Here is an 18173-nt window from a genome sequence, read left to right as displayed (position 1 = left end):
GCAGTTAACTAAATGGCTGAGGACGGTGGTGCTAGGGGAGATAGTGGGATACACTGGGTGCAGGGCCATGGGGTGCACGTAATGCTTTCTCATTGGTAATTGCTATAGCAATTTGGTGCAACTATTTAATAAACCTGGTAATACGCAGGGTGCTTCTAGCTATAAAATTGATCAATATACTTAATTCTGGCCTCCTTTTCTTATTGATAAATAAACATTTTTGATTGTTTGAATTCTTCCCTTGAAAATAAGTAATGTCATCATAAAATATTTATTGCAAGCTCTGGTGGATCTAAGTATTAGAAGATTTTGCGCTCAATCAGATTTACTAATTATTTAGGTGTTTTTATGTTGCAGGAGCAACTACTGTGTGCTGAAATAGGTCAACAGATGGAAGTCTCAAGGTGCGAAATTCGGGCAGTAGTGTGGGTAAGGAAGAACAGTCCAATGCAGCTTTGTAAGCTCATCTCAGGGGCGCAGACTATTGGGAGGCCTTGCATTGTCTTGGAGAGTGATAAGTTCCTTTAGATTTTTGCGCCGACGAACACGCTGAAGTCGTTATCAGAATACATCTTAGAGTTTATCGTTGCAACACGAGGGGAGACATCAAGCAGGATAACCCCTCCAAAGTCACAGAAGGCTGTCGCTATAACTTTACCGAATGAGGCTACGGCTTTGAACTTTTTTTTCAGAGTAGAGCTGGTGTGGTGCCGCTCCATGGACTGTCGTTTTTTCACCTCCCAAACAATGTCTTACTAAAAATAGTCACAATCAGCCTCGTAATGCACAAGAAATTCCCCTCAGATGATCCTCCATTGCTCTTTATGTTCTTCTGTTAGCCTGCGAAGAACCGGCGGGCACATACGTTTGAGTGGACGAGTGTGTCAGGACTACCTACACAGACGTCCAGTTGTGCAGCGAGGTATCTGTGGTTCATTGATCACCTCGAATGAAAGTGTCTGCTCGCTCCAACACTGAAAGAGTCACCGATGTGTGTGGGCAGCCGGCACGCGGGAGACCAGACAGGTTTGAGCGACGTTGTTGCGATGATACTAGACACCTCTTCTAACAAATCACCGTGCCTCTGTTCAATGACAGGTCTCTGTAGACATTCTACAAGCCCCTATGAATATCTGCGCTGCTCCGGTTTTCCACCAAAGGTACCCAATGACAGCCCGGTGCAGGGGATGTATCTCCGCTACAGATTCCATTTCAGTGGCGAAGTATTGCGTCGCCACCGATTGGCACTTCATGAAACTATAGGGACTAAAGCGGGAATATTCCACGATGCACCTCAACAAAATCCTTATATTTTCAACCGAAACTGTCGGAAAAAAATTAATTTGTTTAACTTTTGTAAACCATTCTGCTTCTCGACGCTAGATCTTGCAAGCAGAGACTACCAAATATTGACGAAAGACAGGAACTGATTGAAGAATGCGTTCAGCTTAAACTACTGACATTATCTGTACAAACGAGTTCCAATGGGGTTGGAAGGAGGTCTATGATGTTTCCAGTGACTAATGTTTCCGCAGGTCTAAAACGTTTCAATATTTCGCGTACCTAGAGGACAGAGTGTATTATGGAAGAAACCTGTAGAATATAATGAGAAGCTCGGCTTCAGTTTTGATAGGCTGCAAGAGCAGAAGTAAAATCTACAACAAGGTAAGTGTGAGTTCTTAAGGATAGAAGTGATTTTCTTAGGTCATTGTGTCACACAAATAGGGATCGCACCTCACATGGCATAGCTGGGAGAAGTTAAGCTGTTTTCACAGCCGATGACAACGAATTAATTCAAAGGGTTACTAGGATTCATCTAGTAATACTACCCGTCTGTTGCAAATTTTAGCAAAATGGCTAGGTCTCTACACAAACTGCTAAACAAAGGCGTAAAATATGAATGGACTGAATGACAAACTAAAGGAGATGCTGGTTAACCCACCACCGCTTCAGTACCAGATTTCGTATAATCCGTCATAGTGACAACAGAGGTGAGCAGTTTACCTCTACCAGTGGTCTTCTTGCAATGCAAAAATGTTGGCGAAGATTTTCTCATTGTGTATGCATCTACATCTCCAAACAGTGCGGAAATAAATTATAGTACCACAGAGAAAGAATTATTGGCTATGGTATTCGCATTACAGCAGTTGTGGCTCTGAGCACTGTGGGACTCAACATCTGGGGTCATCAGTCCCCTAGAACTTGCAAATACGTAAACCTAACTAACCTAAGGACATCTCACACTTCCATGCCCGAGGCAGGATTCGAACCTGCGACCGTAGTGGTAGCGCGGTTCGAGACTGAAGCACAGCAGTTGTGACCGTCCATATATGGACGACAGTTTACACAGATAACAGACTAAGCCGTTAACACGAATATTCAGTGTAAATGTTCCTAGATCAAGACTTCTGAAGAGGAGACGCAAACCTGAGGATTGTGACTATGAAGTAACTTACAAGCCGGGTAGACTGAATTGTAGTGCAGACACTTCGTAGGATACGCCCAGCTGAGAGTATCTATACTGACAAAGGTCAGCTGGAAGGCAAGAAGAAGAAGAACGTTCAGGGAACATACAACACATCCAAGCGAGGACTGAACTATGACGTGTAGAGAAGATATCAGTAGTCCCAAGGAAAAGCAATGGATACTACAAAAAATGCATGATAATTCATTGGGAGGGCACCGGGGCATGAACAGAGCCTTCGAAAGGATTAATGTGTACAAGAAATGGAGAGGAATGAAACATAATGTATAAGAATACATACGTAATATCAGTCATGCAAAAAGATTAGGCTTACACAGGCAAAGAAAAAGTGCTGCCAGAAATAAAAAAATACAGTTAAAAGTGTATTCGAGAAGTATTCAATAGACACTGCAGGCCCTTTAGACATGTCAGGCACAGGTAATAGATATGTGTTAACTTTTCAAGACAACTTAAGTAAGTCTACGTTATCCATGCTAATAGAACGTGAAGATTCTGAGGCAGCAGAAGCTTTTGCAGGGCACATAGTTTTTGAGATGTGGATTTCCATCAGTAATTCAAATGTCTTCAGTGATATTTTCAAGAGAGTTTGTAAATTGTTGCATACTTGTAAGAAGCACATAAGAGCGTACCATCCAAAGGCAAACGGTGCACTACGTCGTAAACTGCCTCAGTATCCGAGAAGCTTCGTGACAGGTGACCAACCTGCATGGGACAAGTGAGTATCATACGCAACTTACATTTTCAATACAACACCACACAGTAGTATGGACTACAAACAGTTTGAATTGATTTATGTCAGAAGGATAAACATTCCAGGAACATCACAATAAGAATCAGAAAAGTAAATTACGATTATGAGTAATATGTGAACGAAATGTAAGCTTGAATGCAAGAAACGCATAATGCAGCAAGATAATCAATAATACAAAACAAAACGGCTAAAGAGGAACAGTGTGATAAACCTCAAAATCCAAAAGGTTTCAGAGTAGATGATAAAGCCTTACTGTACAATGAAACAGTAAGACCTGAAAGATCCATCAAACAAGATGAACAGTGGCAGGGGCCACACGAAGCAGTTAGAATATGAACACAAAATATAGTCATAAAAATAGGAGGAATCAGAGAAACAAAGGTGCATGGCACCTTATTAAAACAGTACTTCTAATTTCAGGTATGACACACGCAGGAGGAATACTATCAGCACTAATGATAATAATATTGCCACTGTGAGTCACAGCAAGATCTACTAAAATAGGTAAGTCTTCAGGGTTGTACTGTGATGATTTAGAAGAAGTAGAAATATACAGTAACATAAGGAGGACTGTAACGTATGTAAATTTAGTTGCTATAATTCAACCTTTTCCGAAGACTGAAAGATATGGGAGTTAGCAATAAAAAATATAGAAACACGTCAAAAGAATTCAGTGTAGGATTCATATACTATCGTTTGCTAGACCACCAGATGACACATCAGGTAGAAAGGATAAGACTTACAGAGGGTCGTAGACCGGTTAACAAGATACGAGACAAGAAAGGAAAGAGACATGGTCAAATTCGTCGGTGAGGTACGAAAAATAATGATTGGAACACTACATCAGACTAATGCAACGTATTACAAGGAACACATAGAGTATATGGAGATGAATTCCAAGGATCTTTTGACGTTAACTAAGGACCAAGTGGCACTACCAAGATCAACATTAAGTGGGATAAGTGTAATGGTAAGTACGATGAAGGAAAACGAAGACAACCTGAAAGGTTTATGGAGGTGTGTGATAAGGAGCAGTCACATTTGTAAGCTTGTGTGAACTAGTACTGAAAGTAGCAGATGTGTTTGTGGTTATGTCATCAGTGTATGAACAAATGATAAATGCTGTAGCTAACGCACAGAAAGGTATATTGCAGCTTCATGTCATAAATCTAACGCAAACTGTCAAATTCCTTACTCTAAAAAAAGGATGATTATTAGGGTTTCTTCCTGTTCCATTCAAGAATGGAGCGCTGGAAAAATGATTGAATGCCTCTATGCGTGCAGTAGTAATTCTAATCTTTGTCATCCCTATGTGAGCGATACGTAGGGGGTTGAAGTATATTCGCAGAGTAATAATTTAAAACCAGTTCTTCAAACTTTGTTAACAGACTTTCTCGGGGCAATTCTGTCATCAAGAGTTTTCAAGCTGAATTGCTTCAGCATCTCTGTGATGCTTTTGGTACATGTAATATTTATATACATATTCATGGTAGGAAATTGCGCAATACAGCAGTATACCACCGGAGAGACAAAATTTGAAGTAAATTCTGCAAGACGAGTGGAGGAAAGTCGAAATGTTGTAACTCGATTGAACTCTCAAGAGAATTTTGAAAATTAATTTATTTTTCCTATTAGTATTATGCTTCTTGACTACGTACTTGTGTTGTTACCCTTAGAGAGAAGCAGATATGTCTGCTTCCTCTTGGTCCGGTACTTACCTGCTCCGTGACATTGTTGGCTGCCCAGCAGTAAAGAAACAGACGAGAGCACGGAATCGGAAGGAAAGATGCACACTTAAACACCACACTGAAGTCCTCGCTCTGCAAAAGGAAGTCCAGAGATCAGAGCCTACAGTCTTTTTAGGTTGTACAACTTCAGACGAACAATTTTCAACTTACCGTAGAAAACAAAAATGTCACTGATGTTGGAAAGCAAAGAAATCAGATGCTGAGCAAAGCTAATACTTTAACGAACATTTGACGTTGAGGACACTGTTATCTCAAGGAAAAACAAGACCGGGCACTTTGAGTGAAATAAACAGCGATTTTGTTTAAAGTAAAATACACATAACGGTGACTGGACGTGATATCCAGGGAAAAAGTCTGTGACGAGCTATCAGAACTTCTTCGGTCCCACGACCGATCTCAGGCACTGCTTATACCTGAATAAAAACCATCATTAATGGTGTCTATAGTCTTTCTATATAATACTGAGTCACTCAAGATTTTCCAACTGACTTGTAAAAGATGACGATGGAGCACGCACAGTTTCAGGGCAACATCTTGTCCCTGAGGTGGGAAATCTCTCCTAAAAAGCGGAAGAATTATCAGTGTTCAACGGCACGAGGAAGCAGAAGGCCAAGGACCCGTTTAATGAAGCCCAATAATGTATATCCAAAGGACATGTGGTATGTAACTCAGAATGTATCAAGACAATGTCTGTACAGAGATAATATATCAAATTAGTTCAAATTTGAGGTTCCAGGAGGGGATAGCCGAGGAGGAGGGAACCGTAAGACATAGAAAAAATAACCAATGAAAATTTAAATTTCTACACGTCGGAGCGTGAGGTATCATAAGTTTGTACGTGATAGAAAAGAAATGTGACGATTCGGTAAGATATTTTTAGGATCAGTGAAGTGAAAGGGAACACCTGCTCGTGGACTGCAGTTTGCGAAACTGGGTGCTCGCCACCCGAGATGGCTTAAAAATGCTGAACTGATATACCGGCCACGCTGACTGTTGCTTTTTTACCGTTTCCCATTCTCTTGTAGCCAAATGCTGGGCTGGACCTAGAAATTAGCCTCAGGAAATACAATACACAAACTGTTAAAACACGAGAACATACTGGCGAATTTACACTATCCACAAAGCAATGCTGCACAAAACTTCCTTAAGGATTTCCTTGACTGAAAAAGCTGACCCCATAGTAGACGGATAACGCCAGCAGAAAGAAGTGAAGTGCAAGGAAGAGAGAGACTTTCTGTCCGAATAATATACGATATTATAAACATCAGTGAAAAATGGTGTAACTGGAGCAGAATTGGAATACAGTAAAGAGAGAAAGTTACTTAGAACAGTTCAGTAATAACCAGCAACAGTTTAGTGAAAAATGCCAACGTCAAAATCAGACTGGACAAAGCTAGATATATAGAAAGACGGGTAATTCAGGTTGTGGTAAGAGATGGAAATCTAATAATCATCGGACACTGGAACACTGTAGTACGGGAAGGAATTAAAAAAGAGTTAAGGGAGAATGAGGGCCTGTTAGGAAGGGCGAGAAAAGAGAGAGACGAAACAAATTATGTTATTAATTTCGGCTACTATTAATGACTATTCAAAAACAAGACGAGACTATATACATGGGAAGAGCTCCTATGGACGCAATGGTTTCGGCACGATTATATCATAGACAAAGATTCATAAATAAGATGTTGGATTCTAAGGCTAACCCAGGAGCAGATACTGACTCAGCACACAATTTAGTACTGATGCAGACTAGACCGAGGTTTACAAGAATCTTTCGGAAGGATCAATACAGTAAGGGGTGTATTGAAATTCTAAGGAGTCTTTCGATACGTTTGAAGTTCCGTAAGGGTATAGATACTGTGATAATTAACACCTCAATTGATGGTGAAACTAAAAAGTAATGGACTGCGACAGGCAAACATGGGTACAAGGAAGGCAATGGGAAGGAAATCTTTGGAAAGAGAAGAAATTTTTTAATAATATTTTAACTGATCGACGAAAGAGTAGAGATTTGGAAGACTTGAGAGCAAAGAAGGCAGAAGACACTGATTAAATAATTGGAGGAAGTGGCATCCAAATAACCAAGTTGGTATGTAGAATCTATGATATTGCAGGTGTAACATCAGATTCTGCAAAATATCACCTAAGCAATCTCACGAACAGCAGGGACTGATAATTGCGAGTACTATCCCACTATCAGCTTAAAAGATCATGCACCCAACTTCTAACAATGTCCAGGAGAGAAAACAAATCTGTGGAGCTGTTGGATCATTCCGTCTTTCGGAGAGATGAAGGCACCAGAGAGTCAGTTCTAACGTCGCGATTAATAATGGCAGCAAGGCTTAAGAGAGATTAAGCCCCTTTCATGTGATTCGACTTAGGAAAAGCATTCGACAGTGTAAAATAGTGGCAGGTGCTGGAAAAAATAGGAATAAACTGTAGGGAAAGTTGGGTAATATACAATATGTGCAAGTACCAAGAAGGAACTTTAAGGCAGAAAGACTAAGAGCGAAGTACTCGCATAAAAAGGGTGTAACACAAGGCTATATTTATCCGAAGAAATTAAGACATAAATACACAAAAGTTTCAAGAGTAGCAGAAAAATTGTAGGTGAAGGGCTTTCATTGGTAAGATTCACTGGTATCATTAGTATCCTCAGTGGAAATGAAGAGGAATTAAAGGATATGGTGAATAAAATGTAAAGAATGTGGACTAAGAGCAAACGGAGGAAAGACGAAAGTACTGAAGGGTGAGAATAGCGAGAATCTTAACGTAAAAGTTGGCGACCACAGAGAAGAAGTTAGTGGCCTCTGTTACCTTTGAAGCAAAGTAACACGTGATGGACGAAGAAAGGAGGCCATAAAAAAATAAGATATTTCTGAGAATGTACGCTTACAGCACACAGGTAAATGGATATAAATCATGGACTATGTTGAAAACCTCAAGCGAAGAGAATCCATCTATTTGACATTTGATAATACAGGGGTCTTCTTAGAATCGGCAGAGGAAGAAACATGTGAAGAACACCGACAAGTCAAGGGATATGGTGATAGGACATGTGCTGAGACATCACGGAATAACTTCCGTTATAATTTAGGAAGCTATAGAGAGTAAATACTGCAAGGGAAGACTGAGATTGCTACACATGCAACAAATAATAGATGCTGTATAGCGCTTGGACTCTCTGGGTTGTAGGAACTAGCACAGGGGAGGAATTCGTAGCGGGCCGCTTCTAAGTGATGAGAACATAAAACATTAAAATTCAGTTTTCGCCTCAATACTAACAGAAGTCGCGTGAAACCCAAATCAAGGAATCAGGAGTGGGTACTGAACTAAGATAAAGAGAATTTTTTTTTAATGCAGGAACATATACAGATAATTCTGGATATGTTGATGAAAAAGCGGAGAGAGTAAGTAGAACGAATTGAAGGAAGGGTAAAAAGGAATGGGTTAGTGGTCGGATAGAAGTCTTAGAATAAGAATTACAAAAGTTGAATTCCGTTCCAACAGAGTTGATTGATTTGCGTGAAGCAGAAGATATGTCGATAACCTTAGTTGTAAAAGGCGTGATACGACAATCAAATAAGTGCAGAAGATGGGCAGGAATTTTAAATGTTACAAGCGCTTATAAAAACGGAAAAAGGCAAGTACATGAACAGGTAACGTATTAGGGACTGTGATCAAGGCCAAGTTGGAGATATCTCAAGAATGGATAGTTACGAAAGCCAGAGACGCTTTTATACCTGTAAAAGAAGTAAGTTTTCTTTGATAAGAATGAAACCCATGTCATTCACTGCACTGGCGCTTCAGCGCCAGGTAGTGGAGAAGAAATGAGCAGGCAGAATACTAGTAGGGGACCACCTACTGCCGGCCGCTAGAGGCCGAGCGGTTCTAGGCGCATCAGTCTGGAACCGCGCGACCGTTACGGCCGCAGGTTCGAATCCTGCCTCTGCCTTGGATGTGTGAGATGTCCTTAGGTTAGTTAGGTTTAAGTAGTTCTAAGTTCTATGGGACTGATGACCTGAGACGTTAAGTCCCAAAGTACTCAGAGCCTTTTGAACCATTTTTGACCACCTACTGAGATCCTTGGGTCACATGACTCAGGTCATAGTTGAGAAAGTAGCACTGGCAGTAGTGTAAACTAATTCGACTGGTTGGAGAAATCAAGGATTCGACGGATGAACGAAGTAAACGTTTCTCCCCATTTTCCTAGTGGGTATGATGAAGAGCTTTGTAGAGTGATTAGAGAGTCAGAGAAGTACCATGTGGTTGTTGCTGTTGTTTTTATCGTGGGTTCAGTCCCGAGATTAATTTGATGCAGCTCTCCATGTTATTCTATCTTGTGGAAGCGTCTTCATCTCCGAGTAACTACTGCAAGCTGTATTCATTTGAAATTTCTTGCTGTATTCATATTTTGGTCTCCCTCTACGATCATTACCTCGCACCCTTCCCTCCAATTTTAAACTGGCGGTCTTTTGACCTCTTAGTTTATTCAGGATACGCCGTAAATTTCTTATATCCCCAATACACTTCATTACTTTTGTGATCTGCCTATCTAATTTTCAGCATTCATCTGTAGCAACATATTACAAAATCTCCTATTCTCTTCTTGTCTAAACCATTTGTCACCTACGTTTCACTTCATTACATGGCTGTACTCCAGTCAAATATCTCCAAATTAAGATTGAAATCCATAATGCACGTTAGAAAATTTCTCTTCACAAGAGTTTTTCTTGCCACTTGCAGTGTGTATACATCCTCTCTACCGACAATTGATGTAGCATATGAACAGGGAGCAGTTAAAAAGGTAGATTTCTTCAAATTTTTGGGTGTCCACATTGATGACAACTTGAACTGGAAGAAGCATGCTACTGTGCTTCTCAAACAATTAAGTTCAGCTTCTTTCGCTCTCCGAATAATCGCTAGTCTTGGTAATAAACAGATCAGTCTCCTAACGTACTTTGCATATTTCCACTCAGTAATGTCTTATGGAACGGTTTTCTGGGGTAACTCACCACTTAGACATAAAGTATTGATTTCACAACAGAGAGCAGTGAGAATAATTAGTGCTGTTCACCCAAGGACGTCTTGTAGGCACCTATTCCAGGAGTTAGGTATTTTAACTGTACCATCAGAGTACATATATTCGCTAATGAAATTCGTTAGAAATGATCCATCTCAGTTTGTGGAGAACAGTGATGTTCATACGTAAAACACTAGAAGGAAAAATGACCTTACCTACCCATTATTGAAGCTCTCAGTTGCTCAAAAGGAATATATTATTCAGCAACAAAAATGTTTGATTATTTGACCAACAACATAATGTGTCTGGCAGGTAGCAGATGAAGTTTTAAATATAGCTTAAAATCATTTCATTTGGACAATTCGTATTCCATAAACAAATTTCTGTTTCAGAACTGGTAAAAAAGTTTTACCTCTAAATGTAGATGCATGTGTAGAACCAAAAATTTCAGTAATATTAATATTAGTTCTATATATAACTATATATTATAATCTGACTTGTTCCACATAATATCGATAAAATAATGGTGAAAATGATCTATGGAACATGACATAACTAAACTAAACTAATGTAAACTTTCATTATTAGTTATTTTACTGCCTAAGTAACAACCTCGTCTACTACTTCATGTGTTTCGTTTTCTAATGAGATTCCTTCAGCCTCACCTGACCTACCCTTGATTCGCTTTCTGTTAAGCGAACGGCCTTGTCGCAGTGGCAACACCATTTCCCGTCATATCACCGAAGTTATGTTCTGGCGGGCTTGGCTAGCAATTGGATGGGGCATCGTCCGAGTCTGCCGAGTGCTGTTAGTAAGGGGGCTGAACTCACCTCTGGATACATAAAATGTTCGACTGCCGCCCTGGCCAGCACATTCTCCAGATCTCTCACCAATTGAAAACGTCTGGACAATGGTGGCCGAGCAACTGACTCGTCACAGTACGCCAGTCACTACTCTTGATGAACTGGGGTATCGTGTTGAAGCTGCATGGGCAGCTGTACCTGTACACGCCATCCAAGCTCTGTTAGACTTAATGTCCAAGCGTTATTACGGCCAGAGTGGTTTTTCTGGGTACTGATTTCTCAGGATCTATGCACTCAAGTTGCGTGAAAATGTAACCACATGTCAGTTCTAGTATAATATATTTGTCGAATGAATACCCGTTTATCATCTGCATTTCTTCTTGGTGTAGTTCAGTCAAGGATGTTGTGTACCCCAGCCGCCTTGTTTCAGCTTAGTCTCTCTGTGCTCTGTCAAATTCTCCTCGCAGTATCGTACCTCCTAGTGCATCTTCATCTACGTCCTCTTCCCTTTCGATCAAATCGCTTTTAGTTAATTTCCCTTGTATAGCCCTTTTATACACCACCCACGCCACCAGCTTTCCCTTGTTTGCTTAGAACCCAAGATATCTAACTTCAGACTACATATTTACGTTTTAAACTTTGAAAACTACCTGCTCGAATAACGGATCTAGTATCCCACACACCGACCAGCAGAATAAAAGTTTTGTCGCTCCCTATCTCAGCTCCGAATAGGGGGTTATTTTCACTCGACAACATTTTAACCAAGAATATGCCATAATATATAGCTACACAGCAGAGATTCTTACCATCAGACAAAGTAACAACATTAGTTTCCGTTTCAACTTGGTTTCGGCTGTTCGCAAGGCCAGGAAGCACAGCGAGGCCATATTGATTGACGCTGCAAGGCTAGAATAGTGAATCATTCAGACTGTTGCCCTGCAACTACTGAACAGACTGACACACGTCTTCAGTAACGACATGTTCGTCATCCGTCTCAACGGACACCCCTCTAATATTGCTGCTACTGTTGTACCGCTATCTGTGCCTCTGAGGCACGCAAGCCACTACGATACGGCATGATTCATAGATTCAATGTTATGTAGAAAAATTAAGAATAATAATGATGCGCTGACGAATATAACAGTAAACGAAAAAAAATTATCAATGAAACAATGAGAGAATGTTAGTGATTTTTTTATCAGTTTAGATGGGGAGAAAGAAAGGTTGTAGGATCGGGATGGAAAGGATGAGGAAGAAAAAGTTCGAATATCTCGGGGATATTTGAAGTAAAATATGTAGTATGGTTCGTTAGACGCATCTTGTACAGGATCAAAGATGAACTTATCGACACCACAGCTATCGTTTCCTTAAAAAAAAAAAAAAAAAAAAAAAAAAAAAAAAAAAAAAAAAAAGGCGGTGGGTTAAGTTACATTCGAAACGGAGGACAATGTGGCACAAAAACTGAGAAAGAAACTGATAGAAGTTTGTCAGACTGCCTAAAATGGAAATATTGCAGTAATACATGGAGTAAAATTGAATTCTGCATATAATTCATTGATACGGGGAGTATATCTGCAAGAGGCCCTGGAGGGAAAAGAAATTGTTCAGAAATGGAACGATGGCACTTTAGAATATGAGTTTCCCAAATATCAGTGGATAACAATAGGAAAGTGTGGAAAGTTGTGGAAGAATGATCTGACATGGTGGCTATGAAATATTGGCTTATCAGAAGCATTTTTAGATTTTCCGAGACACAAGATTTGTTATGGATAACGAAGGAGACAGCGTTTGAATGGTCCCCTGTTATAGAAAAGGTGAGTCTTTATGTAGTATGAGGTGTTGATGTACCAGGAAATACATCGGGGGTTTCTGGGGTCTGTAGAACGAATAATGTCTGGAAGATGAGTTGTCCGGGTTAAGGGTGGAAATCCTGAAAGAATGAGGTGTGTGTAATGAGCGTTGAGTGCAAAATGCCTTGTACTGAGACAGTGCTCGGCCACTGCAGATTTTTCTCGCTGCTCCAGGCGTGTCGTCGACGTTCGTGGTGTCTGTCTTCCACCGTGCAACAAGTGTGTCCTTTGTGCGATGTCCCGCAGCCACAGGCCACAGGGAAGTTAGTGAGAAACGTTCGTGCTCGCGTTCAGTTGTGGAGAGTGGAAACGGTAGTAAATAACAGAAAGCCAATGATCTGAGTATATTTCTTTTTGAGATCTTCATGCCGATCGTACTATGCAGTTAGATAATATTTTTAAGATGACTGAGAGAACAGATGATAGTTTTTCGTATTTCAATAACAACAAAATTGAGAAAATTGTTGTAACTACGGAACTACTAATACACATAATTTAGAGGGAAATGTGATCACCTGCGTATCAATCTTGTCGCACATCCTCATTATCATATAGTCTTGGGAGTATGGTATCGGTACTAAGGCCGTAAAAGACATGTTTATTATGAATAGTTATACAGAAATGTCCTGGATGAAAGACAACCTTTAGCAATTGTTTTGAGATACTGGATAAGGCTTGATTTATGCTTCTGAAGAGAATAGAATACATAGCCAATTACAAAAGGTAAATGGGAATGAATAGTAACCTCTATCAGCAATATTTCAAACGGAATATTACAAAATTCGTATTCCATTTCATTAGGTGGCAGTGATGCGAAAGAGAAGTAAACAATGATAACTGAATTTCCTTAAGCAGGCGAAGCCTGGTTTGATGCATTTACCCTAACGTTTGCAGACCTCTTCATCTCCGAATAACTATTGATCCAACATCCTTTTGTATCTGCTTAGTGTACTCGCCTCTTGGTCTCGCTCTACGATTGTTACCACACACTTCGCCGACCGAAGTGACCGAGCGGTTCTAGGCACTTCAGTCTGGAACTGCGCGATCGCTACGGGCATGGATGTGTGTGATTTCCTTAGGTTAGTTAGGTTCAAGTAGTTCCAAGTTCAAGGGGACTGACGACCTCAGATGTTTAGTCCCATAGTGCTCAGAGCCATTTTACCCCACACTTCCCTCCAGTGTTAATTTGATGATCTCTTGATATATCAGAATATATCCTACCAACGGATCCATTCTCTTAGTCAAACTGTATCCTCTGTCCCCAAATTCTATTCAGTATCTCCTCATTCGTTACTCGATCTACCTATCTTATCTTTAGCTTTCTTCTGTAATACCCCATTTCGAACACCTCTATTCTGTCCTTGTCTAAATTATTGATCGTCCATGTTTCACATCCATAGATGGCTGCGCTCCAGACAAATACCTTCAGAAAAGAGTTCCTAACACTTGAATCGAAATTCACTTTTACAAAATTGTTGTTCAGAAACACATTTTTTGCGGTTGTAGATCTACGTTTTACATTCTCTCTACTTCGAACATCCTGAAATATTTCTGTGCCCAAAAATGAAAACTCATCTACTTCTTCAAGTGTCTCGTTTCATTATATAATTCCCTCAGCTCCATCTGATTTAATTCGACTGCATTCCAATATCCTTGTTTAGCTTTTGTTGACGTACATCGTCCTTTCGAGACACTGTGCGTGCCGTTCAGATGCCTTTCCTAATCCAGTCTGTATCTGGCAGAGTTACAACGTCATCGGCAGGCCTAAGAGTTTCTACTTATTCTCCCTAAATTTCAACGCATGCTCCAAACATTTCTTTGTGTTCCTTTATTGCTTGCTCAATATACGGGCTAAATAACGTCTAGGACAGCCTAAAACCCTGTCTCACTCACATCTTACCTGCTTCTCTTTCACGATCCTCGACTCCTAAAACTGCTGTCAGATTTCTGTACAAGTTTTAAAAAGCATTTCGGTTCCTGTACGCTTCAGAATTTCAACGAGGGCACTCCAGCCAAGTTTACAAATGCTGCAAACATAAGTTTACCTTTCTTTAACCAAAGTTCTGAGAGAAGTCTTAGGATCATTAGTGTCTCGCGTCTTCGCACATTTTTCCGGAATCCAAACTAAGCTTCCCCGAGGTCGGTTTCTTCCTGTTTTTTCATTCATCTATGCAGAATTCATGTTAGGATTTTTCAACCATGACTGATTAACCTGAAAGTTCGGTAATTTTCATACCTGTCAGGAACTGCTTTCTTTGGAACCGGCTTTTCTATACCCTGAATTCTGAGGGTGTTTCTCATGTGTCATGCGCCTTGCACATCAGATGGGATAGTTGGCCACGGGTGGCTCTCCCAAGGCTACCAGTAATTCTGACGAAATTTCGTCTACTCCAGGAACCTTGTTTCGACTTAGGTCTTTTAGTGCTCTGACAAATCCTTCATAATATGATATCTCCAAACTTTTCTTTATCTACCTCCTCTAACCTTTTTATAGTATATACTTGAAGTTCATATCCTCCCACATTCCAGCATACCCTTCCTTGCTTACTACTGGTTTTCCATGTGGTTCACGTTTTCGTACTTACACGCACCGTAGATTGCAGAAGCGGTAACACATGCGAATTATTGTTGCAGAACAGGAACATCCAGCAGTTTTGGTAGTGGATCAGATCTGAAGGAAGTATCTGACACGTAAACGATGAGTCACTGTTTTGAGAATTTCTTGGTGAGATAGTGGCACTGCCAAAATTCTGTCGGTGGTAATCAAATTTTTGCCGACGACATAGTCCCGATTTGTGTGTGCACGGTTTCTTTTTATCCTCTCGAGCTATGTATTGGAAATATATGATTTCTTGAAGACACGTAACCATTGCGCTATTAGCGATGCCGTTTTTATTTTAATGGTGTCTAATCGGAAATCCACGTTCATTGATATATGTGTGGGAAAGCTAGTGTGAGAAGTTTAGTTTGACAGGAGCCGATGCCTGAAGAGGGAGAGGCTTGACAAAATAAACTTGATAGATAGGGGCAAAGTAGCAATGACGAGCAGGGTTAAATACCCAGCTGTATGTACTTTTCTGGCTAACCTAGATTGAGTAGTAGGTTGAAATAGAATGCAGTGAAAATCAGAGTGCATGGCAAGCGAAAAATTGTAAATAATCTCTGTAGCAAAAGAATGTAGTGGTTAGTGATAAGAGAGGGATGTTACAGGATACAGCGCCAGCATCACAGGGACACATTGTCTAATGGCCCAATTAGCACATTTATGTAGTGTAACAAACCGTTAGTACTCAAGTACATTCTTCTGATTTGTAAGCGTAGCCCACAATATTTTCCCTACATAGTGTATTGTGTTTGCAGTTATTGGTACAAACGACGGTGACAAGAACGCACGAGTATTATTTCTCATGTCGAGTAGCCATTTCATTACTTACTGAATCCAGTGTGTGCTGGAGTGTGCTGTGATATAAATATCAGTCAGAAATCTTCAAGGGACGAGTACGTCTCCCAGCGTCTCCATTTTTTTCCAGATTTTCTACGATTTTTGTTTCTATGTGAAGGATAAAGTAGCACTCATTCATTTACGAAAATTCTGTAACCCTATGTGAAGCGGTCCATGATTGCAACAAAAGGAAAACATAATTCTGGCAGTGTTTGCATACTTGGAAGAACACTTGGGTAGTTCAGTTATTACTGCTATTTTATATTTATATTTATGTAATGTGGACGTATAGCAGTAAAAACAAACACTTAGATGATGTAGCAAGAAATCTCTGCTCACGAGGACCCAAACCAGCTTTTGTACTTAATAATGCAGCTATAAAAGAACAAACGCAGAGAAAGATTTGTTGCTCTTGGAGAATTTGAGAATTGATACCAAAATGTCAGGTATAATATGTGTTAAAATGTCACAGATGCTGTGTAACGAACACTGTAGATTACAACAGCAGATTGCCGTAATGATTCTCCAACTACAGTGCCGAAGAAGCAGAAAAGGATCGAAAGAAAGTTACACACCAGTTAGATAATGATCTGGGAATAGTCATCAGTGCTAAGTACACTTGACAGAGCATCTCCACAATATTTCCATGTCCTATTAGGATCTGTGTATGTAATTACAACGACAACTGGGCGCCTGTTTTGCCTGCTTGCGCCGTCGCTTCAAAGCATACACGAATAAGAAAGTACATTACGTTACCCAGGACAGCTGTCAACCAAATTACTCTCAGTAATGGCTGCACAGACATATGTCAGAACGTCAGTATATATTTCAATGACTAACGAAATTCTTAGGTCAAAGACAAATTTAGAAAAACAGACGCAAAGGGAGGCAGTCTCGATTCCACAAATACATAAGGGACCAAACTGCTGAGGTCATAATTCCTAAGCTTAAGCACTACATAATCTAGCTTACGCTAAGGACAACACACACACCCATGGCCGAGGGAGGACTCGAACCACCGACGGGGTGAGCCGCGCGTACCGTGACAAGACGCCTGAGACCGCGCGGCTACCCCACGCGGCTTTTGACATATAAAAAATAGTAAACCTGCTAATGTCATATAGAGTGAAAGTAACGTTCTCCACGGCCAATAGCCTAGAGCATGAAGTAGTTGACAGCTTAAGTGATATATTGTTAACTTCTTTAATTGAAGGATATGCAAATTACGTATAAATATTGGTCACATCACCTTGCTCTTTTAATTGCATCATCACATGCAGAATAACATTCCTTTCAAAAGCTCCTGTAAATGTAAACTATTACAGTCATAATTATTTAAGAAATTCAACCACGGCATTAGACGAAAACGACACTGATTGCTGATTTGAAGTTGTATAGTTAGTTTGTACACACTTCACTATTTTAATAAAAGCCTTGCAATGTTCATTATTGAGTAATTAGAAATAATCATCACAGATAGCACTCTGAAACGCAATTCTACTCTTGGCAACGTAAGTGTAACACAGAACTATCTTTACCCAAAGCTTGTCTGAATGAACTGCTTAAGGTTAATCATTATAGACGTGGACAAGACAGTCATCGTATTTAGTAGATCATGCCTTGTACGGAGGCAGAGAGGGGGGGGGGGGGAAGGAGAGAGAGAGAGAGAGAGAGAGAGAGAGAGACAGAAAGAGAGAGAGATAGACGGCCCTCAGGAGGACATCCAACGACTCTGTCATTCAACGTCAAGCCGAATAACTGTTTGCATCAGGGCGAGAGGTGTACCAACATGTTATTGACTTGCTCAGTTTATGAAGTGCTTTCTCTTGAATAAGCTATCCATTTCTTTGCGAAATAATAATCATTTGCTTGCCTATATATGTACATCACATCTACTGATTTCCGTTCCAGAAAGAGATAGATTTTTTTTACATTAATACTAGTTCCATGGATCATGAATACGATATTTCGTAATGATGTGGAACGAGTCAAATTTTCCAATACATGACATAATTAAGTTAATTTAACATACTTAATTTAATATAACAACTTTTTTATTGTTTTGTTTTTT

General features: G+C 40.1%; 1 protein-coding gene across 1 annotated transcript in view; it reads right to left on the bottom strand.

Moving 5' to 3' along the window:
• LOC126419806 (odorant receptor Or2-like) overlaps positions 1 to 18173 on the bottom strand; it is a 45942-nt gene that overhangs the window by 16333 nt on the left and 11436 nt on the right. Inside the window, exon 3 of the mRNA XM_050086990.1 lies at positions 4955 to 5056. Within this exon, the coding sequence (XP_049942947.1) occupies positions 4955 to 5056 (102 nt within the window). The remainder of the gene's footprint in view (positions 1 to 4954; positions 5057 to 18173) is intronic.

Source organism: Schistocerca serialis, chromosome 9 (assembly GCF_023864345.2).
Source record: "Schistocerca serialis cubense isolate TAMUIC-IGC-003099 chromosome 9, iqSchSeri2.2, whole genome shotgun sequence".
Taxonomy (NCBI): Eukaryota; Metazoa; Arthropoda; class Insecta; order Orthoptera; family Acrididae; genus Schistocerca; species Schistocerca serialis.
The sequence above is the reverse complement of the archived record's forward strand: the minus strand, read 5'-3'. Positions and strand labels throughout refer to the sequence as shown.